This window comes from Pseudogymnoascus destructans, assembly GCF_001641265.1.
Source record: "Pseudogymnoascus destructans isolate 20631-21 unplaced genomic scaffold scaffold_1, whole genome shotgun sequence".
Lineage (NCBI taxonomy): Eukaryota > Fungi > Ascomycota > Leotiomycetes > Thelebolales > Thelebolaceae > Pseudogymnoascus > Pseudogymnoascus destructans.
The window spans coordinates 733651-758576 of NW_020167520.1; the positions used below are offsets into that span (position 1 = coordinate 733651).

General features: G+C 49.5%; 8 protein-coding genes across 8 annotated transcripts; 4 read left to right on the top strand and 4 right to left on the bottom strand.

Annotated features, from left to right (window-relative positions):
• The first annotated feature begins 1575 nt into the window (after positions 1 to 1575).
• VC83_00213 (uncharacterized protein) lies at positions 1576 to 4285 on the top strand. The gene is made up of 6 exons (XM_024463909.1): positions 1576 to 1713; positions 1919 to 2088; positions 2139 to 2222; positions 2271 to 2676; positions 2727 to 3260; positions 3314 to 4285. The coding sequence occupies exons 2-6, from the start codon at positions 2005 to 2007 to the stop codon at positions 3937 to 3939; spliced, it is 1734 nt and encodes a 577-aa protein (XP_024328532.1). The 5' UTR covers positions 1576 to 1713; positions 1919 to 2004; the 3' UTR covers positions 3940 to 4285.
• Positions 4286 to 4869: 584 nt separating this feature from the next.
• Positions 4870 to 5913, top strand: VC83_00214 (uncharacterized protein; the record flags this gene model as incomplete). The annotated part of the gene is made up of 2 exons (XM_024463910.1): positions 4870 to 5785; positions 5837 to 5913. Exons 1-2 carry the CDS (start codon positions 4981 to 4983, stop codon positions 5911 to 5913), a joined length of 882 nt encoding a protein of 293 aa, XP_024328525.1. The 5' UTR covers positions 4870 to 4980.
• Positions 5914 to 6475: 562 nt separating this feature from the next.
• VC83_00215 (uncharacterized protein) lies at positions 6476 to 7596 on the top strand (the record flags this gene model as incomplete). The annotated part of the gene is made up of 5 exons (XM_024463911.1): positions 6476 to 6788; positions 6857 to 6958; positions 7146 to 7274; positions 7321 to 7348; positions 7398 to 7596. 5 exons carry the CDS (start codon positions 6476 to 6478, stop codon positions 7594 to 7596), a joined length of 771 nt encoding a protein of 256 aa, XP_024328526.1.
• A 277-nt stretch (positions 7597 to 7873) lies between these two features.
• VC83_00216 (uncharacterized protein) lies at positions 7874 to 10715 on the bottom strand (the record flags this gene model as incomplete). The annotated part of the gene is made up of 1 exon (XM_024463912.1): positions 7874 to 10715. Exon 1 carries the CDS (start codon positions 10589 to 10591, stop codon positions 7874 to 7876), a length of 2718 nt encoding a protein of 905 aa, XP_024328527.1. The 5' UTR covers positions 10592 to 10715.
• Positions 10716 to 15593: 4878 nt separating this feature from the next.
• On the bottom strand, positions 15594 to 16293 carry VC83_00217 (uncharacterized protein; the record flags this gene model as incomplete). The annotated part of the gene is made up of 3 exons (XM_024463913.1): positions 15594 to 15705; positions 15768 to 16024; positions 16093 to 16293. The coding sequence occupies 3 exons, from the start codon at positions 16291 to 16293 to the stop codon at positions 15594 to 15596; spliced, it is 570 nt and encodes a 189-aa protein (XP_024328528.1).
• A 1625-nt stretch (positions 16294 to 17918) lies between these two features.
• VC83_00218 (uncharacterized protein) lies at positions 17919 to 19547 on the bottom strand (the record flags this gene model as incomplete). The annotated part of the gene is made up of 6 exons (XM_024463914.1): positions 19241 to 19547; positions 18794 to 18842; positions 18614 to 18744; positions 18424 to 18521; positions 18233 to 18372; positions 17919 to 18021 (listed from the first exon to the last, which is right to left on the bottom strand). Exons 1-6 carry the CDS (start codon positions 19407 to 19409, stop codon positions 17919 to 17921), a joined length of 690 nt encoding a protein of 229 aa, XP_024328523.1. The 5' UTR covers positions 19410 to 19547.
• Positions 19548 to 20469: 922 nt separating this feature from the next.
• On the bottom strand, positions 20470 to 21830 carry VC83_00219 (uncharacterized protein). Its single transcript, XM_024463915.1, has 2 exons — positions 21579 to 21830; positions 20470 to 21381 (listed from the first exon to the last, which is right to left on the bottom strand). Exons 1-2 carry the CDS (start codon positions 21700 to 21702, stop codon positions 21005 to 21007), a joined length of 501 nt encoding a protein of 166 aa, XP_024328524.1. The 5' UTR covers positions 21703 to 21830; the 3' UTR covers positions 20470 to 21004.
• A 1434-nt stretch (positions 21831 to 23264) lies between these two features.
• On the top strand, positions 23265 to 24363 carry VC83_00220 (uncharacterized protein). The gene is made up of 3 exons (XM_024463916.1): positions 23265 to 23515; positions 23811 to 23976; positions 24139 to 24363. The coding sequence occupies exons 1-3, from the start codon at positions 23409 to 23411 to the stop codon at positions 24343 to 24345; spliced, it is 480 nt and encodes a 159-aa protein (XP_024328168.1). The 5' UTR covers positions 23265 to 23408; the 3' UTR covers positions 24346 to 24363.
• The last annotated feature ends 563 nt before the right edge of the window (positions 24364 to 24926 follow it).

A 24926-nucleotide genomic window follows, 5' to 3' on the forward strand; every position in this document is an offset into this window, starting at 1 on the left:
AGACTTGAGCCGTCGGGACTGACGGGAGATGGGGCACAATGGCGGGAGTGAATGGCGGAAGTGAGCCCACATTTCAACTGCGACAAGCTCCGCTTTCGCACCTTCCCCGGAGTCGTTCGAGCCTTTAATATAATCATCGATCGCGCCTTCTCTAAGCTCCCCGTTCGCACTTGCCCTGGGAACCTCGTTCCTGTCTTCCTTCAACTCTTCGTCTGAGGCCCCCTGTCACCATGTCTCTCCTCATCCCCATCTCCCTTTGCCAGCAGCTGATCACCTCAGCTTTTCAGGCCTCAAAGCAAGGGCGCCAATGCCACAGGGCCAAAAAAGAACAGCCGCATTACCAAGCATCAAGCATAAACTCGCGTGAAGAAAGAGCAACATCACGGAAACTCCATGACCAAGCACCAAGCAGCGCCTGGCACGAAATGAGAGCCCCTTTGTACTACGTACCACCTCCGTCTCTACTTCTCCCGCAAACAATCAGGGGCCTTGGCACGAGGAAACTTCTGTACAACTGACCTGCGACAACTATCCTCTGTATAACGCCCATAGTGACCTTTCGGCGAATACGGAAATAGACTCGTTACGCTCGGCGGAGCTGAACTCATCTGATACTTCCGAGTCGCACAGCCCCGCGTGGCCGTATCACCCCGAGTTCATCCACCACCCCGTTCACGCGTAACTCCAGACATCGTCAGGGGTGGACGAGATAATATCCCACCGACGACCACGCAGCCCGGCGCTCGCCACATCCCGCCAGTTCCTGGTATCAGCATGGCTCCAGCGTAGATCCTGCGGAGGGGTCCGTAATGCGGGAAAGTGATAGAGGCTGGACGCTGCCAATAGGGTGGTGTTGGCGTACTGGTGATAGGGGTGGGCGTGGGAGCGATATGATAAGTCGGCGTTGGGAGAGATATGGGCGGAGCGCCGATTCGCCGATGGGCGGGGTGGCGGTCGCGTGGCGGTTCGGTGGCAGGGTGTTGGGGGGTACGAGCCGAGGTTTGGCCTAGATCGGAGTCTTTATTAGTGCGTCGGTTTTATTGTTTTATCGACCCTTTTAATTGTTTAACTGTCTTAATTGATTATTTTCATTTTATCTCGGCGTTGCCAACAGAATAGAAGTTAAGTTATGGAGTACAGCACCTTCTATGTATGGTATTGTACACGGCATGGAATCTGGCAGCAGCGATGATTAGTTCGAATGGTTATGGGTTCTAAGAGCTTTCTATTACAACACGCCAAAGTGTGTAGTACATACTTGTGAATCATCACCCCCCACGTTGCTGCTCTTCCTTACTACAGTATGGCCCCAAAAGTATACGTACGGATCTGTGCTTTTCCCATACAAAAAACGCTCGTTTACTGCAATCAATTTAAGCACCGGCCCGTACGTAAAACTTATGGCGCCGTACCTGTCTTTCTGCTTTCTAAGTGGTCTTAGAGCCCGGTCTGATAACCATTGGCTTGTGGTCCTCGCGTGCCTGCTCCCCGCACTTAGCACCCTAGCTGACCCTATTCGACTCTAGGACATTTAGTTGGCCGAATCCTCACCGAACTCCACCCGAAGAAGTCCATACTAGAAGCACTAGCTCTACTAGCCCTACCATTTTAATTCGACTTAATACTTCTTCCGAGTTGGTCTCATCTCATGTCAGAAGAAAACTAAAAGCTTTTTTCGTGCACAACCTTTGTAGGTCCCGCATCCTGTGCGTGGTAAGTCATTTCTAATCCCAATTTCATGGTCTGCATAAGATCGAGATAAGGCACCTCGGCCGGAACCGTCACCAGAATTTTCTTCAAGCCTCTCTGCTCATGGCCACATGAACCGCGATTGCTGCTCCTTTCTCATACGCGCCGAATATTCATAGTCGCGTCCGTCGAGTGCCGGCTCTCAGACGCTGACTTTCTACATAAACAGCAGTCTTCCCTTGCCTAGGCACTAGGATCTTGTTCTTGCACTTCAGAGTTTGCGCCGGACAGCTTCTCTAATGCACCACTTCCAACATGAAGGACTACGCGAAGATCATCAATGATCGCGTTGCGAGGAGCTTCGTCGGTCGCCGCTTCCGCCTCGAGGGCTCGGGACATGTGAGTACCCGGTCTCTGCGCCTGTGCTGCAAGAATCTAACACCGCACAGCGCTATGAGAGGAAGAACTCGCGCTTCCTGACGGAGATCAGAGCCGGCCTGGCGACCTTCTTCGCCATGGCCTACATCATCTCGGTATGCTCCTCTACAGCCACTTTCGGAGCGACAACTGACGGTGTCTAGGTCAATTCCACCATCCTCACCGATAGCGGCGGCCCCTGCGAGTGCCCCGCAGGCATGACGAGTTGCGACGACGACCCAGGCTACCAGTCCTGTCTTGCGATCATCCACCGCGACTTCGTCACCGGCACCGCTGCCATTGCCGCCCTCACCTCCGTCATGATGGGACTCTGCGCGAACATGCCGATTGCCCTGGCGCCTGGAATGGGGTTGAACGCCTACTTCACATATACAGTCGTCGGCTTCCACGGATCGGGACCTGTCTCATATAACCTCGCGCTTACTGCAGTTTTCGTGGAGGGATTGGTGTTTGTGGGACTCTCGCTGCTGGGACTGCGCCAATGGCTCGCGAGATCTATCCCAGGCTCCATCAAGCTGGCCTCGTCTGTCGGCATTGGACTTTACTTGAGTAAGTTCCGTCGGCTTCTGAGACCAATACAGCGGATGCTAATTTATCAGCTATTATCGGCCTGGGCTACAGCGCCGGAATCGGCCTCATCACTGGAGCGAAGAACACCCCCGTTGAGCTTGCTGGTTGCGTTGCATCCGCAATGGTGGATGGCACATGCCCGAACTCTACGAAGATGCGCTCTCCCACCATGTGGATCGGGATCTTCTGCGGTGGCATGCTTACTGCCCTCTTGCTTATGTACAGAGTTAAGGGCGCGATTATTGCTGGTATCGCTTTGGTGGCGATCACCTCCTGGCCGCGCAACTCAGCTGTCACGTACTTCCCCCACACGCCTGCCGGAGATGAGATGTTCGACTTCTTCAAACAAGTGGTCACCTTCCATCCCATTGAGAAAACGCTTAATGTCCTGCACTGGAACTTGAGTGGCGCAAGTGGGCAGTTTGGCCTTGCATTCATCACTTTCCTCTATGTTGATATTATGGATTGTACCGGAACGCTCTACTCCATGGCCCATCTTGCCGGTGCGATCGACCCTGTCACCCAGGATTTTGAAGGCTCTGCAGTAGCTTATATGGTCGATGGTAAGCCACATCCCCAACTCTCCTTTGTACTCCACAAATGCTAACCCACTCAGCCTTCGGTATCACAATTGGCTCCCTCTTCGGCCTTTCCCCCGTAACCGCCTTCATCGAATCCGGTGCCGGCATCTCCGAAGGTGGCAAGACCGGTATCACGGCCATCACCTCAGGCCTCTGCTTCTTCATCTCCATCTTCTTCGCCCCGATCTTTGCTTCCATCCCGCCCTGGGCCACTGGCTGCACCCTCGTCATCGTCGGCTCCATGATGTGCAAGGCCGCTGCCGTAATTAACTGGCGCTACCTCGGCGACGCCATCCCGGCGTTCGTCACCCTCGCCGTCATACCCTTCACCTACTCCATTGCCTACGGCCTCATCGGCGGCATCGTCACCTACGCCATCATCAACACTGCCGTCTGGATCATCGACAAGGCCTCGGGCGGCCGCTGGGTCCCACCCGGAAAGATGCACAAGGAGCCTTGGACGTACAAGCCCGTCGGAGGCGTTCTGCCACCGTGGGTCGTGCGCGCAGCGCGCGGAAAACGTGATTTCTGGCACGAGGACGATGAGGTGGTTGAGATGACTACTGTGCGCAGCACCGACAACAGCTCTGCGGGGAAAGGCGAGACTGTCCTCGATGCCTTGACGCCCGACGCAGGTGACCGACAAGGGCGAGGCATATAGAGATGCCCAGGCGAATATACATGGACATGCGTTGTAGTCTACTCTCTTTTGTTCCTTCTTGGATCATAATTTTATAAGCGTACTCCCTCTCCCTTATCTCTTTCGAGATGAGCAGAGCAGAGCGCTAAAACGGCCCCCGTTTTTGCGGAGCTACACGTATATTGTAGAAGCGGCCCGCCGGGTTTGGTGTCCGATTGGGAATTTGGGAATTTGTTTTGCATTTTCGCACGATTTATTCATGTTATGTATTGCACTTGGCGGATTTATTTTCGATATGCACTATTTTTCTGGGCCCTAGGGGTATATAGAATAGAAACTTTATATAATGAATATTTTTTAGTTTCGTTATTTGCACCTTCCTCAACCCAGTCTCACTGCCTCTGTCCTTCGCTCCTTCCCAATGACAATCTATTAGTCCCCGGTCCCTACAATACGTCTTCTCATGTCTATTTTGATTTCCATCTCGACGCTACGTTCTTGATTCGTGCCGTTCAACGTCTATCAGCCTTGGTAGCTGCAATTGAGAGCAATAGGATCTTCTTTCAGCTCAACCTGTGAGTAACCAGAGTATTTACAACTGCGATGTAATAATTGTAATATTTAGTCGTAAAGAGCGCTTATGTTGCTCACAGTTGCTGTAACGAGTAAAACATTTAAAGTGGCGATAGGGCTCGCAGGCGGCTGCTGCTTGTTATACGGCCAGACCTTTTTGCGACCTAAGCATCGTACCACAAATTAGAGACCATGGAAACTAGTCCGTACGACCAAGACCGTGAGAACCAACAGGCGTTAAAAGGGGTAAGGTGTCAGGTTTGTCAAAGTGACCATCGGCAGATCGCCAGCGGCGCCACGCTAGACCCCGCCGGCCGCCTGGGGGGCACAATGACTCCACTTCACTGGACCCGACCCCGCCGAAAACCGCGCCAAACATCACAGCATCCCACAACCACTACAACTATCACCAGAACAACAACGCATACCACCAGCCAATTTACAGCCCATCTACGCATTGCCACAACTAAGACGGCCATAACAGCCACCATGTCCTCCCCCGATCTTGCCGATCTCCTCCCCTCCTCCTACAAATCTCTCATCACCAGCTGGCTCGCCGAAGACTGCCCCTCCCTCGACCCCGCCGGCTACGTCGTCGGCTCCTCCCCTCGCACCGCCACCCTTTTCGCCAAATCGAACGGCATCCTCGCCGGCGTCCCCTTCTTCACCGAAGTCTTCGCCCAATGCGGCTGCACCGTCACCTGGCACCTGTCCGAGGGCTCCGCCGTTGCGCCCACACCAGGCAATCCTGTCCGCGTCGCGACCGTGTCGGGGCCGACGAGGCAGCTCCTGCTGGGCGAACGCGTGGCACTGAATGCGCTGGCGAGGTGCTCAGGTGTTGCAACGGCGAGTAACGAGATGGTGGAACTGGTGCGGGGCGCGGGATATACGGGGATCCTTGCTGGAACGCGCAAGACAACGCCGGGGTTCCGGGTGGTGGAGAAGTATGGGATGCTTGTTGGTGGGGCTGATGCGCACAGGCATGATCTATCGAGCATGATTATGCTGAAGGATAACCACATTTGGGCGCGGGGGAGTATAACGGAGGCGGTAAGGGCGGCGCGGAAGGTGGGCGGGTTCGCGCTTAAGATCGAGGTCGAGGTTGATAGCGAGGAGGGCGCGGATGAGGCGATTGAGGCGGGCGCGGATGTGGTGATGCTGGATAACTTTGGGGGTGAGGGCTTGAAGGTTGCAGCGAAGGCCATACGGGGTAGGTGGGAGGGGAAGAAGGGGGTTCTACTCGAGTGTAGTGGGGGACTCACGAGGGAGAATGTGAGGGAGTATGTGTGTAATGGTAAGATGAAGAGTCATTTTTTGTTTGCTGAGTTTTAGCTGACCGAAGCAGATATCGATATCATCTCGACCAGCGCGATTCACCAAGGTGTGCCGCATGTCGATTTCTCCCTCAAGATCGATCACTAGAGTATGCTAGTTTGAGACTCCTGTATGTATATCTTATTTCTTGCCTACTATTTGAAGCCGTTGTCTCCCACGTGTGTAGTCCAACCCACGTGGGAGACAACGGCTTCAAATATTCAGGTTCTATTCAGAGGTGAAAAATTACTGTGGGGAAATACGCCAGCTTTAGATATCTTGAATCTAGAACGAAATGAAGGACTTGACTATACAGACGATATCGCGTTGCTATTTGCGGGTAAGTCTTACGTTCAGGTTGTATTATACACACCAACGTATTACAGCCTCAGGAGACTTCCGCCATGTTGTAAAAACAATTGCGAATCTCCCAGAGGGGTTGACCCAACAGTTTAGTGTCACTGTGAATGATCTAGAGTTTGACGTGGTAGCACGAAACGCCATTTTGCTGCTTCTAGCTCTTACTTCTCAAGAGTCTACTAACTATGGTATGGCTGGGGAAGCCAACAGGCCACCAAACATCGCAGAGGCATTGATTCACGTCTGGTATTCTACGTCAATCCCCCCAAGTGTCTTGTCTCTCCTTCAAAACAGAGTGAAGCCATTAATTATGGAGCTATGTAGCCGAATCGCAGACAAGCCGCCAAACGCTGTCTGGCGAAAACTTGGGAATTTCCAGCGGGCCAAACCCTTCGCGATTCGGCTTCGAGGATTCTGTGATGTAACAGATGGCATGACGCCTGAGAATGCTACGCAGATCCGCACGGCTGTGACAACACTCGCCCCTGAGAGGGTCGACTATCGGGATCGATGGTATTATAAAGAGGCATCTACGTCTATGCGTATTTCCAAGCAACGGTTTCGAGAGGATGGGTTACTACGACCATTTGGGCACCCACGCGGTGGATTTAATGTGCCAAACCGTGAGTGCCTGGTATCCCCTAATACGTTTAATAACACTGACTTTCACGGCCTAGAACTTTATTATCAGCATCTAATAGCTGGGCAATGCGTGATCAAGAGAATCCCTCCGCGGGATGGCCAAATATGGATATTAAACAAACGCCATCTCTGGCGCCAAACGACTGGTACGGTAAATTATTCTTTTTTCGTCACAACGCGTTTAAGAAGTTTCTGGGTCGCCTCAAGGAAATCAGAGTCAGATTCAATATCTATAACCCGCAAAACAATTGCCTCGTAATCTCGAACAGGGTATATACTCAAGGATTGAGGTACGTTATTACGCACCATCTCTTCGACTTATACTAATCCTGTAAAAGGGGTGGCCAATATCTGCGATGCTTATTATTTCGGAATCCGCGATACGCTTGAAATGGATGAACCAGGGAGTTTAACTGAGGTGGCGAGTGTTTTGGAGCGCACCACTAAATATCTTCCTATTCCAGTCGGTAAACAATCCCGATATTCTAAAAATATATGATGCGCTCAACTCAGGTTCCGATGTCGACGAGAATTTCGAAAGGTAACTCATAATCAGGATAGTCGTTGCGCTAAAGCTGATTGTATATTAGATACATGGCGTACGGGTTTAAGCAAATTACGGCTGACTTGAACGTTGAGATGAAGAAGGTTCACACCATCGTTGAAAAGTGGCTAACCCGGCTGGAGCTTCAGCTAGGAGAAAAGGGGGCCAAAGAAGAGTTTCTTATGCTCTTGGGGTCTACATTCACAGGCACTGAGCGTCATGTGGAATGGAGGGGAGTTGAATAGGGAATCATAACGACACAGCTCAGTACCTGACGTTGCGATGGTTTGGGAGAGGTGCTGTGAAATAGCACATGGCCATGTTGAAATGATGGAGTCGGTAGCTGAAAAACTGTGATGTGACACTTCACCTGTTGCAATGATACAGGTCAACAGAAAGTGAATCGATGATATTACAGAAGCCTCTTCTATAGCTTCCCGTGATCTACACAGTGCCAAAGTAACCCATCCTCCATAGCTCACATTTCCTCACTCCAACCCCGTCAAGGTCTCAAATCGACCCCTAAATCACCTCCCACCATCCCAACCTCCCCACGCTCTCCCCTGCTCCTCTAACAACACAGAGTCTTTCTCCCCTCGTCCCCTTCCACTTCCCCCCTCCCCTCACACCCCCCACAACCCTTTCCACACCCAGGGCTCCAATTCCCGTCCCCGCCCCAGCAGCGAGGTTGAAATTCCCCGTAATCACAAACCCAATCAGGTCCTCCTCCCCTGGTACAAGCGGGTGCGGGCGCTCCGGCACTGGCGGCGGGTATGGTAGAGGCGGAGTCTGGACGAGCTCTTGTGCGAGCGCGCGGGAGCGATCCGCTGGTGTGGCGGTGAGCGTGAGTCTAGTGGCACGGGAGTTGGTGGGTTTGGGTTTTCCCGGTTTCTTTGTGGTGGGGGGGACGAGGGCCAGCCATGAGGCGCGGATGTCGGCAGATGTTGAGGATGAGGGAGTGGTGGCAACGGCGGTGCTTAAGGTAGCTTGGGGGTTCGATGCTGTCTCGGTAGTTGTGGAAATGAGAGGGAGGCGGTAGATGCGTGCGCACGACTGAGGCACGCCGCGGGAGAAAAGAGTTACACGGACGGTAGCCACTGAAGTGCTTGGGATCTGTCGTTCAGGGTCCGAAAGAAGAGCTTCAAACTCCTTCGAGTCGATCTGTTGGATCGGAGCTGACCTAGTCTTCGTTTCCGAGACTGCATCTGCCTCTTTACCTGGGCTCAGCGTTGCCTTCACACCCTCCATTTCTTCCTGCTCTTCCAACCCCATCAGCCTTTCGAAATCACAAGCCCACCCGACGCCAACCTCTCCCACGCGTCCAGCGCCCAAATCCAAGCTTTTCCATGAAACCTTCTTTCCCTTCGGTCGCACATCCCACTCCTTCTTCCTCCTCGCCCTTTCCTTCTCCTCCCACGCCCAACCAGCATTAGTCCCCGGAAAATCACCAGGGAACCAAGGCACACCACGTTCGAACCGTATCTGTCGCAACTCCTGCAGGCCCGCGAAGCGCGGGTTGCCGCCGCAGGACAGAGGAAAATGTAGCAGCGAATACCAAATCGCGGAAATGCATTTCCAGGGCGCGAGGAGAGTCCAGGTTCCTTGCGCGGACGATGAGGCGGAAGTTCGGGATGGATAGAGAAGAATTGGGATGGCGGGGTCGTTGGGTGTGAGGGGTGGAAAGGCGCCAGGGGGTGCGAGGGATTTGCGGCGGTTTAAAGCTTTTTGGGAGGGGAGTCGGGTTGCTTTGTGTCTGATGTCGCGGTCGAATAGTGATGATGATGGAGGGAGTCCGTCGGCGGGCCAGGTGGCGAGGGTTTGAAGAAGTGTGAATGCTGCCTTATCATCGTTTGGTTTGGGGAGGTCTATTTTTCGAGGTGGGTAACGTAGTCGGGGGTCTAGTATTGAGAACGAGAGAAGGGCATTGGGCGGTAAGGATGCGGCATTGGTCACGCCCGCTAATGACTTGAACACGCTCCCGTGCTCTGTTGCTCGTTCATCAAAACGATGTAAAGTCCCGATCAGGGCCTCTGTTGCACTTGGCCCTGTAAGTTCTATGCTTCCAATATCGAATCGTAGATCTTCCACGTGCACAATGGGATATTGCATCTTTGACACACGTAGAACCTCATCCCACAACTCCAGAAACGCAGCTGGATGTATCCGTATCAACAAACGGTGTCTTGGTAGCTTTTTGGCCTTCCTCGATTTGTCGGTTCGTATTTCCTCAGCCTCTACTACTACAGGCGGAGGTGGACACCAGATAATAGTTGCTGGCCCGATCTGCTTCCGCTGCGCTTGGTCGGCTCTACTCAGTAAACCACTCCAAGTTCTTCTCCCCTCTCTCCATTTTTCTGCTTTCTTCCCTTCGAAGCCGATACCAAGTTCTCTCAGAACCCTCTCCAAAGCCTCAGCAGTGCCTTCAACGCCTATCGTACTCATATAACTCATATCCCAGGCCAGCGCACCCCTCTCCCCACCAGCCCTATGCGTAGGCCTGTAACACTTCTGGGTCGGCGTAATCGGCATCGCAAACCTCCAGAGCGGATCACCCGGCGCCGTCATAGTCGCCCTCTTCGCATGGTACATATGCGTCGGTAACCAGCTCTTATGAATCTGCCTCTTCCTAAATTTCGACGCCGGCCTTGGCGGACGCTTCAACGTTCCCGTAGCAGCCTTCGGTCTCGCTTTCCTCCCCAATACCCCATCCGTTGTCTCCGCCCCACCCCCCTTCTTATTCCCCTCCTTCTTCGCCCTCGTTGCCGCAACAAGCATCCTCATCCTCGCCAACCCCTCCTTCCTCACCCTCCCCCTCGCCGTCCCCGGCCTTCGCCGCCTCGCAACAACAGTCGGCGTATTATCCTCCTTCATTTCCCTCTTCGCCCGCCGCACCAACCGCTTCGGCACCCTCTTCGCATTGTGGCTCGCCGTGCGCCGCCGCATCTCCCACGGCACTTGCTGGAACGCCCGCTGCGTCAGCGCGCCCTTTGCACGGCGCATGCCATCTTCTAGGGCGGTGATCTCAAATTCGCGCGCCTTCAGGAAGGAGGCAAGGTTTAGCTCGCCGGCGGAGAGGGAGGGTTCGGAGGCTTGGGTGAGGATCTGTCGCGCGTGGAAGGTCTTTTGGCGCTTGGGGACACGGGAGGTGTTGGGCTTGTGGTTCGGGTTCGGGTGGGCATATTTGCGTTTTGTGGGCTTGCCTGGAGCTTGATTCGGCTTTGGGGTGTCTCCTGGTGCCATTGGAGGGTTGGTGGAGCTGGGGTTGCTCTGAGGCGGTCGTGGTTTGGGTTGCTCAGCGAGAGCAAAAAGTTAGGCGCGTTGGGATCTAATCTAATCTTATCTCTAACATTTCCAACCCCATCTAAAGTCTGAAGTAGGACCATGTGCAGCAGAGAAATTAACACTAGTATTTAAGTTGATAGGAATTATTATGTTTGCTATATTTTTTGGTAACTAACTTGGGACACTATAGCCCTGAGTGATTCGGAGCATTTATTTTACTTACAGTTTCTGTAAACACTGCGGTGATGCATGGTCTCTCTTCAGACTTTTAGGCCGCACGAGTACAGTAAAATCTCGATAACACGATGGATAGCATCCCGTAATTTCATATTGTGTTAACAAGATTATCGCGGTATCAAATACACGTGACTACGTTATCCAACTGTCCAAAGTGCCTTGAATGCCCTCATTTGCCTGCTTAACCTTGACAAGCCGCTCAAGCTGTTCTAAAGTTCTTAAATACTCCGTACTTAATACGCCACTATTCCCAGCCTCAAGAAACTCAATCAGAACTTGTGTGGCTTGTAAAGCTGACTGAGTTGTTAGCACAGGCAGCAAGACTTGCTCACTGCTTTCGTCATCATCTTGAGCTCCAGGATCCTCAACATCTTGAGTATAATGTGAAAGAACTTCTTGTAATGCCTCTTGATCTTGATCCTGCTCTTCACTACCATGTATATTTTCTTCACTTGGATTAAGGAAGTTTGCAATATCCATAGCGTCATGAATTTGCCCAGAGTTTCGTACTTGATTGTACAAGTTGTCGAGTGCTGGAAGAGATTGGATTGAAAGCTGTATTGGGTTTTGAAGCATTGTGCTTTTTCGGAAGCAGTTACATATTGTTGTATCTGTAACATCATGATGCCAGGACTGAAGAAGCCAGCGAATAGCGAAGTGTAAGTTAATAGAGTTGAAGGGATTCATGTTATTCTCAAATGCATTAAGCATGTATTCAAGCCACTGTCGACGGTAATGGGCTTTAAGGGAGGCAATAATACCTTGATCAAGGGGTTGAAATCGACTTGTTGAGTTTGGAGGAAGCCAGAGAATTCGAATATTTGAAGGAGGTGGAGCTGCTTCAATAGCAGCAATATGTGCTAAGAAGTTGTCCATGGTAAGAAGTACACTCCTCGTTGTGCCGATATGTAAGTAAAAGGCTTGTAACCATTCAACCATAAGGAACTGATTCATCCAAGCTTTCTTGTTTGACTTCCAAACTCCTCCCATAGATCCTATATTAACGTTTCAAAGAGCTCTTGGTGTTTTTGCATGCCCAATAAACCATAGAGGAAACCAATCTGATCCAGAAGCATTTGTACAAATAACAACAGTGATTCGAGCTTTGTTATGCTTTCTTCCAGGTCTTGACGTTGATGACAACCCTCTTGAAGGGGACATCTTCCAGAAAAGCCCTGTCTCATCCATGTTATAGATATTGTCCTCCTCAAAATCCCCAGCAATAGTCTGAATAGCTCGCATCTCTTCTTCTGCAGTCTCACTAACTGACCCTGCTTCACCGTGTTGGATGTGAACTCGTATGTTATGCCTTTTTCTGAAATTAATGATCTGTAAGGACACAGGGCACCCAGCTCACAGTAATAGCATATGAGATTGCGAGTCGGAGGCTAAACGGATGCTATCCTATAGGTCTACTATGAAGGATACAAAAAAGATGAAGAGAGGAACCCCCGTTGGGTCAATCTCCTTAAGTACCCGAAACGGGTCCGACTCGGCTAACCTGCCTTTGTAAGGACACGGGGCACCCAGCTCACAGTAATAGCATATGAGAGTGCGAGTCGGAGGCTAAACGGATGCTATCCTATAGGTCTACTACGAAGGATACAAAAAAGATGAAAGGGGAACCCCGTTGAGTCTGTTTCCTTAAGTACCTGAAACGGGCCCGACTCGGTTATCCCAACCTTAGCCCTGAACCTTCCACCGCAACAGGTCTGCATCAACCCTGAACCCTACACCCTTACCGTCCCCCACTATAGTGTAACTCGCTATATGCTCCTCTACTGGTTCGAAACCACACCGAGTCGGATTTCATGCTTGTAGTGACCGTAACAGCTCTGAGGCAGGTTCTTTGAGTATCTAGGTAAGGAGGCATCCTTACAGCCTTCACTCTCACCACATGACTGTGACTTGTATGACTCAGATACCTTCCGTCACTGAGGGAGAGGGACCCCGTTGGGTCAATCCCCTTAAGTACCCGAAACGGGTCCGACTCGGCTAACCTGCCTTAGCTTTTATCATGTGACCGTAACCTGCCCGACTCATATCCTTTCCGTCACTGATGGACAGGCATCCTTACATGATCCAGCCGTAACTGAACTCTGGTGTAGGCTATTCAGGAAGCTGTTCCCAGATCTCCTTCGCCTTCTTCTGTAGAATCTCTGTTGTTGTAATAGCCCCACGTTCCTCTACAAGCCTCTGCCAGTCGTAAAGGACTGCTTCAAGAAGTGACCAGGCTGGCGCTTTCTGTCGACAAGCTTTGGCCTGGTGTGTAGGAGTCTGCTGGATACTGTCGACTTTGTCGTATCGAGGGCCAAGAGATGTAGAGACTGTTGACTGGGTAAGACGGTGGTTATATTGGCTGAAGAACCATTCGATACAGGCTTTCTGAGACGGTCGAGGATATTGGCTTCGGTGCCAGCTTCGGAGTGCATGTCGCTGCTCATTTGTGATCGCCTGCTGCTTTTTTTAGAGGCATTTCGACAAAAGGACACAGGAATACTATAACACGATATTGACGTAATAGGACTTGATATTCTGTATATCGTGATTTGTATGAGAAATCAAAGATTCCCAGGAAAAATATCGTGTTGTCGTGATTATCGCGTAATCGTGTACTCGGTGTTCCACCCACTCGCTTTGCTCGTAGGTGGCGACAGCGATCTGTGCACGCGACAGCGATATGTGCAACACACAAAATGAAAGAAATAAGCCTCATATAGCAACTATGTAACTATATAATTAAATAATAAAATCAATAGAGCTACTATCACTATCTCCACTACTACTGTCGCTACTAATCTCAATGTTACTATCACTATGATCCTTACCATACCGTAAAATTATCACTTTGGATTTTAACCCAACCTTCTTCTGCTCTGCTACCCTCTTCCTCTCAACCCTTCGCTCTTCAATTTCAATTTTCCGTTGTTGCACCTGTAGCTGCTTTACTACTTGCTTTGATTCCTTTGCTACTCTTGCCTCTGCCTTTGCTTGTAATTTTGCTTCCTTCTCCTCATGTAACAGTCGGGCGTCTGATGCATATAACTGCCCCCCCTTCTGTAGTGATTTCCGTGCCCTTGCCTTTGCTGTTTTCTGCTCTGCTGACCGTAAGGTAACAATGTCAAGCTCGGTCTTATAGAGCTCAGCCCGATGTAAAACAACTGTAGTTCCACGTGCAAATGATTGAAACCCTTCTCTTGACGGTGATGAGAAAGCTGCCTCTACTCTCTTCTGCCAATGTTTAACTGCCTGTATAGTTTGCACACTAGTTTTTGGAGTTGAGATAAGGTCGTATGAAGCAAATGGCTCATAGTCTGGTGTTTGATTCCGGGTCTCTTGTATTTTATCAATTACTAGTGGAGGATTATATGGATATAGTCCTGCATTTCTCCAACCTGATTGAATTGTCCGGACAGTTAAGGATTGCCGTCAGATTTGTGGAAGGTCGGAAAGGAACGTACGTAGCTTATACTCATAGTCATAGCTACGTACTGCTTGATCAAGTGCCTTTTGATGGAAGTGTTTGCACTGCTTAAAAACTGCTACATCAAGAGGTTGTAGTAGATGCGTAGTATGAGCAGGAAGGCAGCAAATAACAATGTTATGCTCTTCTGCTAATGTGAGAAAGCGCTCCGTTTTATGAGAGTCATGGCCGTCGAGTAATAGGAGGCGGGTGTCGTCTGGTGCCATATGCTCTGCAAATAGTTGAATAAAATGCATGAGGTATTGAATTGCAATGTCGTCGTTTGAATACCCACTCTCATTAACGATAACAAGAGCATTTGGCTCAAGGTTATCATTATACCATGAGTCCATATGAAGTTTCCCCGGAATGATAATGGCTTCTGCAATTGCTGTACCACTTGCATTTACTCCCTCAATCACAGTAACAGAGAGCCGATTCTCAGGATTATCAACAGTCCATTGCTTTATGCCAATCGGCACAATAACAGCTGTAGATTTATAACATCCAATCATGTAGCCAGTCTCGTCAACATTCCATAAGTTATATGGCTTAATGTTGTGTTTTGTAATAAGTGCGTTATATGTAAGGAAAATTTCCTCAAACACCTCTTTCTTTTGTGCTTGCTTTCTATGCGTATTTAAAGTCTTCGTATGAATCGAGTGGAATTCAGGGTGTGCCTTAAGGAAGCGTTGTAACCACCGTTGCGATGGGATCGTACGATCGGGTCGCAAGTCTGCAACAGCCCGTAAAACCATTGATCGGTTTGCAGGAACCCCACGCTTAAGTTGGTCATATATAAATTGACAAACTGCAGTATCTTGTTCTTGAGATAAAACTCGGTTTTGACCCCCGCGGGGAAGGAGAGGGGTAGTAATGTGTCGTCGGAGTGTCTCACGGTTGACATTAAACTTGCGGGCAACCCAAGTAATTGTATAAGTATCTGGTTGTTTCAGGCCTCATAAGACGGTCAGCTCGACTTGGATCGCTATTCAAAGGCATCGTAGAGGGTTGTTGTTACGACAAATATTATTATTTCATCTATGTATCAAAGTGGCGGTGTACATGCACATATCGCTGTCGCGTGCACAGATCGCTGTCGCCACCTACGAGCGAAGCGAGTGGGTGGAACACCGAGTATCGCGTTATGAAGATTTTACTGTACTGAGGCAAGGAATTGTTATATGAATAATTGTCGAATTATATCCAAGAACAAACATATGACGGATCCAAGTAATACTGTCCGTCCCCCAATACCACTTATAGACATCTTGATACTTCTGGCACCTTGGCGCGGAGTTCCTCTATTATCTCACTCCATACATTATCCTGTATCTCGACCCCCTCGCTACTAGTTACAAGCTCTCCTGGCCTATTATATAGATGATTAGATTCTGTAAACAAAGCTGTTAAAGTATGAGGAGTATAACTTACGTTGTCAAGGCTGTGATCTTGTACCAGCCCCCATGGCATTCCGGACCCAACGCGGCCGCCGAGACGTATACCCTCGCACCCTCTTCTGGAGACTTGCTGAAAATCGCACCATATAAGCGGACTCCAGCGGAAGCAGCAAATCCAACCGCAAAGTCTCGTGCAAGTTCTGATTTGCAGGCTCCAGGGCATACCGTTGAGACGATGACATCTATTTCTCCGCTAGGCTGTGTAGCCAGTGCCGCAACCGACCATGACAACTGGGGGGACAAGGCCGTAGGGTAGAGTTGCTTCAACAAGGCGCTTCAACAAGGCGATCCATGGGTACGTTGGGTTCAACAAGCGTTGTGTGCTTCTTCTCATCGATCAAGACTACATTGGATAGGGCGCTTATATCGATGGTGTTGGTCGAGACGCGCGGACGAGTAGAGTTACTAGAGCCGTGAAAGATGCGGTACGGTTCCCCACGTTCTGAGAAGCCTTGGACTGCAGCAGCCACGCTGTTGACAATCTTTTCGTGCTGTTCCATTGCCGCGGTGCGAGATGAGGCTATTATGAACGGAGGAGATTTTCGTGTTCAGGAGATGTAGTCAGTTGGAAGCATATGCATGCAGGTCCTAAAGAGCCACCGTATTTATTAACGGCAAAAGAACAGTATATCCTGTACTTTGCCCTGCAAGGAGCCATCGTGGAAAGAATGATATATACCCTGTAGTAGGCATGCAGGCCTTGTGATTAGTTAAGTTTCCACCAACAGAAACTTCAAAGTCGTCTTATTCAGCGACCACCTCCAGTAGAGATTTCGAGTTGTCTTGAGTCTATGGTCGTATGTGCTTGTTCTTCGAGTATGATTGAATATGTACTGCTGTGCCGGGTTAGGAAAAAACGATGAATCTTGGCCGTCGCTTCATAATAACCACCCGAACAAGCATCCAAACCTCCCTCGAACATCCGAAACCGAAGCATGTATGTAACATGGATTGCACGGCAAGACGAAGAGATCTATTCTGAGCGAAAGACTTAGCTTTTGGTTTGATGTTTTGGAAACCTCGTTTTGGCTGTTTATAGTGCCTGTGCTGCATTTAATTTGTTTAAAGTCCCTGTCCACGGAGAATCGGCGTCGGCGGGGTGTATAGGCGCGGTGCCAAGGCTATGACGTTACAAACTCACCCATCCCGCCGCGCACCGCTACTACCCGTAGAGCTTGGGACTGGGGATAAGAGTTATGGCGGTGAGAGATTGAAGGTTGATAGGTTTATTTGGGGCTCTGGGATAAGGTTGGGGGGGTAATTGGGAGTGATCGAGCTACTGGTGGTGGGTAGGCTGCGCACTACTCGCTCAATACTCGGCTCACTCGCTCAGTGGGTTACTCAGCTGGGTGAGTAGCTGAACCTTTTACTCGACTCGGTGAGTGAGGTCAATACTCAGTTACTCTGTAAAAACCCGGTGAGTACTCGGCTATCACGTGTAAGATTTATGCATCATGTGAACAGTCCCTCATACGATTAATACTGTTTTATGGTTAAGTTAAAGTATTACATCTATTAGCATCACTCTCGCCATCTCTAGTAAGCTGTGAGAACGAATCATGTATATTCCTCTATCTAAGTACCATGATTATCAGAAGATTATTAGAACGCTATTATCTATTATATATGCTTAAGAACATCCCTCCACCTTGCTTGAGACTTTGTAAGGATGCCTGTCCCTCAGTGATGGAAATGATCTGAGTCGGGCAGGTTACGGTCACATGATAAGAGTTAAGGCAGGTTAGCTGAGGCGGACCCGTTTCGGGTACTTAAGGAGATTGACCCAACGGGGGTTCCTCTCTTCATCTTTTTTGTATCCTTCATAGTAGACCTATAGGATAGCATCCGTTTAGCCTCTGACTCGCACTCTCATATGCTATTACTGTGAGCTGGGTGCCCTGTGTCCTTACAGACTTGATTTAATGAGGATAGTCGTTGAGAAGACGGAAAAGAGTCTGAGAATACTGTCAGAATCAAACAACTCTGAGTATTGAGATGGCATTTGGCAAATTGCTCGATTATCAGAAGGTTACCAGAAGTCTGGCTACGATGAAGTACTTAAATACCTGGTTTTCCAACGCGAAAGGTACTCCAGCGCTATAACTTTAGCAACTCAAGTTCTCCTCTACTCTAGCTCCAGGAACAACATATCCTGTGCAGCTGATACCTTAGCCCACTTTTCCTTATCAAACTTCTTAGAGTAGACAAGTAAGAACGCCTCTTTGAAGCTAGAACTATGAGTGGATATTTGCAACCATCCATTGTCGACAAGATTGTAAGACTTTGGATACCACTGCACAGGTCCTGGTAATTAGGCCCACTTTCCAAACTGCCTGCTCGTACAAACAGAAATATTTATGTGGTGGGATAACCTCGTGAAAAGTGCTATAATAAACAATTAGTATTGCCAGAAGATTGCTAGGATGATCAGAGACGTACCCTTCCTCTACATCAATCCACGGCATATACTCAAAGAGACGCTCAGGCTTCTTTCTCAGCTTTCCAGCCTTTCTCGTATATGAGTGGATACAGCTATCCCAGAAATGTTGCCACTTGCGGAAATTGGACTCTTCATGGGCCTATCAACTATTAGTATCACCAGAAGATTACCAGATTATGAGGTAGCATACATCAATGTGCGCTTGAGTTAAGAGAGCCTGGGTGCTAGTGATCTCTTCATCGGAAAGCTCATCTGGTAGAACAGCCTCGTCATTTAAAATATCTCGCGCTGTAACATAAGCTCCAACTCCAAATCGTCTTCAACCTCAGTATCCTCCCATTCGCTGTTATGATTGTCATCGATTGGAATACTTGAGATACCCTCAAATGCAGCAAGCTCAGACAGAAGTTGTTTGGGCGGAGTAGATGGTGGGGCTTGTGGAGAAGAAGAGGCGCTAATATTCTTGACTTTCTGATTCGCAATGCAAGATGCATGGGTACCCTTCTCAGTCCTGTTTATAGTTAGATTGAGGCTACCAGAGATTACCAGAAGGAACTTACCGAACACAAATACGCTCAACCTTCAATTCATTCTGTAGACGTGTCTTGTCTTCAGTAGAGGCAGCGATATACTTTGTGTAATGACACAGGGCACCCAGCTCACAGTAATAGCATATGAGAGTGCGAGTTGGAGGCTAAAAGGATGCTATCCTATAGGTCTACTACGAAGGATACAAAAAAGATGAAGGGGGAACCCCGTTAAGTTTGTTTCCTTAAGTACCCGAAACGGGCCCGACTCGGTTATCCCAACCCTAGCCCTGAACCTTCCACCGCAACAGGTCCGCATCGACCCTGAACCCTACACCCTTACTGTCCCCCACTATAGTGTAACTCGCTATGTCCTCCTCTACTGGTCCGAAACCACACCGAGTCGGATTTCATGCTTGTGGTGACCGTAACAGCTCTGAGGCGGGTTCTTCGAGTATCTAGGTAAGGAGGCATCCTTACACTTTGCAGACTTATATAACTTCTTTAAGTAGTAGCTCAGATCAGCATGGTCAGCCTTGAGTGCTAAGTGAACAGCCTTCTCATCTTCAGTAAGGTTGGAGACGCAGTTGCGAGCTTTGATAGTATTCGCATTAGTGGAGAGTTCTTCATGTGCCTTGAGTTTCGCCATACTAACTAAACACGTGATTAGCAGAGATCTCCAGAAGTTCTGGCTATAGAATCAAGATAATAAACTTAGTTGAAGTCCTAGTGAAGAGGTAAAGGCTCAAAAGGGAAGAAGAATGTGTAGATCGGAGAGTAACCAAGGAAGGTGGTTCTAAGGTCATGGTTATTTTAAAGTTGCAAACAAAAATATTTGTGAAGGAATATTCACCTACAAAGAATTACTGTTCCAAAAACAACACCACAATGCGCACCTTCATATAAAACACATACCTTTCAACCTCTACCTCTTTACTATACTCTTCTTCTGCAATATTCTTTCTACAAACTCACTGTAAGTACACATATCTTTTGATCTACTTCTTTATCTTGTGTTTACTTTACTAACTCACCTTGATATTAGCAAATGACTCGTACCAAGCAAACTGCTAGGAGATCAACTGGCGGCATAGCACCAAGGATGCCACTTGGATTACGGGCTGGCTCTGGGCTTGGCGGAAAGGGACAGGAAAAGGCTGTGGGCACAGCAAGAAAAGCTCCAGTTTGCTCATCTCAAGCTAGCAACAATCATGCTCAGAAGGCCACGCGCTGCACAAAGTCTAGTAAGAGGATTACCAGAGGATTACCAGAGGATTACCAGAACTCTCTAATAAACATATAGGCACCAAGGCTCTCCGCGATATCAGAAGACAGAAACTTGATACTAGCTCCCATTCCTCTTGTTAGGGAAATCACAGAAGACTTCAAGTCCAATCTTCGCTTCCAGCAATCTGCTATCCTAGCTCTTTAGGAAGCTGCTGAATGCTTCCTCATTCGAGAATTTGAGAGTATGATGTTTAAACATAGTGACAGGGACATACTAACAGTTATAGTGACAAACCTCCTCGCTATTCATGCGAAGAGAGTGACAATTCAGGCAAAGGGTATGATATTGGTTCGGCGTTTGCAGGATATGATGTTTAAGCTGTGGGCTTAATCGATGGAAATGTCTCTCACCCAGGAATGAAGGTCAGATGAGTTCTGGCAACCATCTGGTAACCTGGTACCTAAAGGCCAAAGGTTATAGTGTGGAATAGGACATCAACAATATGGGAATGGAGTTGGAGTTATGGCGTCTTGATCAATGAAGTCGCACCCCGTTTTTAACATAAGTAATGGCTAATCAAACACGTGATATAACTGAGTTGCCAAGACCCATACTAGGTACTCAGCAAGTGAGTAATCCTCATTCAACAATACTCGGGACATGAGCGAGTAACTCAGCTGGGTGAGTAAAAATTCTACTACTCGACTCGTGAGTACCCAGTGCGCAGCCTAGTGGTGGGTGAGATAAATCTACTAGGTGCGGGGCGAGATGAGGCGTAATCACCGCCAACAAACCACTTTCTTCGTCAAGATAAAATCTCAGAGATCACATACTGCTCGAGTAGAATGAAGAGCAGAGTTCTCTATTGTAGAAATCCCTGAGGAGACTTAATTGTCCACCACTGTATCATCTACCTCCTGCGATTCTCCATGAAAGCCATGCCACATTCATCACGAAAGCCATGCCACATCCCCCACGAAAGCCATGCAAAGCTCAGGCACCTCCACACCATCCACCTACAACTTCGCAAGAACAGCCTCAGCACCACTAACAGTGACGCCCTGTCCCTCCTCCTTACCCGCATAAGTCACCTTCCCATTCTCCAACACAACAGCCCAGCGCCCAGTGCGTCCGCCCGCAGCCCATCCCCACGCAGAAGCAAGCTTGGTATCGGTATCGCTCAGGAACAGGATGCTGTCGTCCTTGACGCCCGAGGCCTTGGCCCAGGCGGACATGACCCACGGGTCGTTGGAGGCGACGACGGCGACGATGTCGACGCCCTTGGCCTTCAGCTCGGGGAGCGCGGCTTGGTAGCCGGGGAGGTGGGAGACGGAGCAGGTGGGGGTGAAGGCACCAGGGACTGAGAAGAGGACGACCTTCTTGTTGGCCCATTCTGTTGTTGGGGGGGGGGGTTAGCTTTGAGATCCGTAGTAGAGGTGAAGTTGTAGTAGGGGAGGGGTTCAAAAGGCAGATCGGGGTAAGTGAGGGGGAGTCCTGGGAGCTAGTATCGAGGTGAAGGTGAGGGGGAGTCCTGGGAGCTAGTATCGAGGTGAAGGTGAGTTGAACGAAGCATCGACGGAGACGACATACCCTTGGACGCATTGTATGGCACTGGCATGCCACAGGCCTTGAAATCAGCGTTCTCAGGGCTGTAAGGGACGTAAGAGAAGGTGGTATCGGCCGGGAGGGCATCTCCGACTTGAGGAGCAGACATCTTGATTGATTTGGTAGGGTTGATTGAGGGGATTGAAGTGTGTTTTGTAGTTGAGTCTGGATCCGCAGCTGGATCGAAAGTTGAAGTGTGTGAAGTGCGTTGTGTTGTGGTTGGGTTTGTGAAGTTGTTGTTGTTGTTGATAAGAGGAGGAGGTGGGGTGATATTTAAAGGTCGAAGTGGAAGAAGGTCGGGTGGGGCGGTGTAGTGGGGGTGTCTTTGTTTGATTTGTGTTTTATAGAGTGGTGATGATGATGTGCTTGGCGGGGATTGTATGAATAAGTAAGACTTTTAGTATAAGTTAACTTATCCGTATGTATGTATATGTAATGTACGTGTGAATCTCTTTTGAATGCGGCCTTTTTATGTGTTTGTGCATACTTGTAAGACTTCCTCCTGTCTTAACTGGACGGGCACAGCCGGCTTTGGTGTATCTATTTGCTCTGTTCCTGTCTTCCTCTTGCCTAAAACGGTGCGACATACATAGCTACACATACAGCACATCACAGTAACAGTACACTACTGGAATTCATATTTATGTTTATTCCGTTTATTGCGTCTTTGATCTTGTCCTCTGGCTCTACCCCTCAACCCTTCGGTGACCGCCGACGCGGCCATCTCCAATTCTCCGGCTAGAACAACCGCCTCGCTACATACAACATACAAGAGTATAAATCACTCGCCACAGCTGTTCCACAAACAGGTCCAGGCCATCGAACCTTTACAAACCTTCTATAAACTTATAAATCCCCTCTCCTTCCCTCTCATCCGATATCGCGAATACGACCAAAGCTCACCTAGAAAGATGGGTCCCGTCTTCGTGGCCCATGACGTGGTCTATCTCCTACGACTCGCCTCTTAGTCAGTAAGACCACTATCGCTATGCCGCGCCCCGTTCCTGTCGGAAGCTTTACCAAACACCGGAGATGGCGCACAGGGGTGGTTATTTGGAATTATATAGCTTGTTAAAAGCGAGGGGTATGGATCTTTCTTCAGGCTCGCTGGGCCGCGGGGTTGTTCCGTAGTTGGTTGGTTGGTTGGTGGTTGGTTGGTTGGTCGGCGTGTCGGTGAGGATTGACCCCGCGGTGGAATTGACGTCATAGGTGAGCTATGACAAAATAATAGACCGTGCATTTGGGTGTGTAGAGTTTTTTCATTGATGCTAACCACTAAACCTAATATAATACAGAGATCTTACTAATATGATACAGGGTTCTGATATCCTTGCACCGATGTCGGGGGAGCGGTTTAGTGATCGCCGGTAAAGCCAGGGGTCCTGGTGCCAAGCCCCTAGGGCTGTTTTCAACAAGCTATAGCTATATTATCGAGTTCTCCGAATTGCGGATGTTATAAATTAAAAGTATGAAGGGAATATGAGAATAGGGATAGGATGCGAAGTTATGGGATAGTATTAACAAGCAATAACGGCAAAGAGACAATACGATAAGAACCACGCGTACATACATACCCTACGAAACACTCTTCGATCCTTCAGCTTACCTCAGGACGGATGAATGACTAATAATCATGACCCCTCCCCCAGGGAAACCGTAGCACATATCTCCAAAGCCTCACCCCCAAATAATCTTCCTATGACTCCTCCTCCTCCTATATAAATACAATTAGATCTCTCCTGTACACCCTCCAAAGCTTCACTCTTCAGCTCCTAAGACCTCACTCCCCACCCAATTATCAATACCACACACACCATGCCCACCTCCACCCTCTCCCCCGACCAGCGGCCCCCTTACCCGCCCTTCACCCTCGAGACCGCGAAGCAGACAGTCAAAGCCGCGCAGGCAGCGTGGAACACAAAGTTCGTTCTCATTCTTATCTTCTTCACGCCTCACCGCATCGGTTCTTCTCCCCTCGTTACTTGCTCCTTCCCTCCTTTCATCCCCCTTCGTTCCTTCCTCCTTCCTACTTCCCCCTTCTCGTCTGCTCTTTCCTAATCCCCCCCTACCTCAATCGCTCCTTCCTCTTCATTCCTTACTTTCAGTAACCCCCATCGTCCCTTCACATACCCCATCATTTTTCGCTCTTTCCTCCCACCCCCTCCCGCTCTCGTTCCTTCCCTCCCGGACCAAAGACAGACCCTAACACCCAACCAGAGACCCAAAGCGCATCGCCCTCGCCTACACACTCGACTCCGTCTGGCGTAACCGCGACCGCTTCCTGCAAGGCCGCGAGGAGATCGAAGCCTTCTTGACTCATAAATGGTTTGTAGAGAACGGGTACAGGTTAAGGAAGGAGCTGTTTGCTTTTGCGGGGAATAAGGTGCGTTTTGTCTGTCCTGGGCCTGGCTCTTCTGCTTTTCTATGGCCTATCTTGTGGGGAATTTGTTAGGTGGAGTGGTGGGAAGGGAGAGTGGAGAGAAGGGGGGAAAATGAGGGAGAACGGCGGGGAGTAGATGACAAGACAGATACTAATAACCCACAGATCGCAGTACAGTTCTGGTACGAACACCATGACACCTCTGGGCAGTGGTTTCGCACCTACGGCCTAGAAGACTGGACCTTCGCTCCCGATGGACGCATGGAGAAACGCATGATGAGCGCGAACGACGTGGCCATCACAGAGGAGGAGAGGTGGTTTAAGGATGGCGTCGATGTGGATAGTGTTGAGATCAGTGCGAAGCATTGGTAGAGCCGCTGTAGAGGGGAGGTTGGGGGGCAAGAGAGGGTGGGGAAATGGGGAAAAGGCTGGAAGGGGTCGCTTTGAGTATGGCTGCGGAAAAGGGGGGAAATCTACAGTACTTCTTTTGTTCCAATAATGGCATATACTCAAACCAAAGGTCCTCGCTATACAGATAGGGCTCAGATCATCTCATCGTGGCTTGCTCAACACGCCAGCGCAGGTCCCATGTCTTAGACACCTCACTAAGCCCCCGACTTAGCCAGGGAAGATGGGCGAGGCTGCACTGTGACGTATATCGTATTGCCCCCTCCTTATTATGCGAAGGCTCAGGCAGAAGGTTTACGATTATCTAGCTGTGACGTGCTCGGAAATACAGGTCCGTATGAAAAGGGGGTCGCATACACCAGCAATAATCCATTCTGCAATACAAATAAAGGGCCTGGCTAGGTTGTCTGCATACCACGATATGGCATGGATGCCTCAGATCCCCCGCTTGGTGGTGGCAAAACCTTGTCTCACAATTACATATGAGAAGTGTCGTAGATGTCATAGTTGAGCTCTATAGGCTCTTGAGCTTTCTGTCTTTGTCT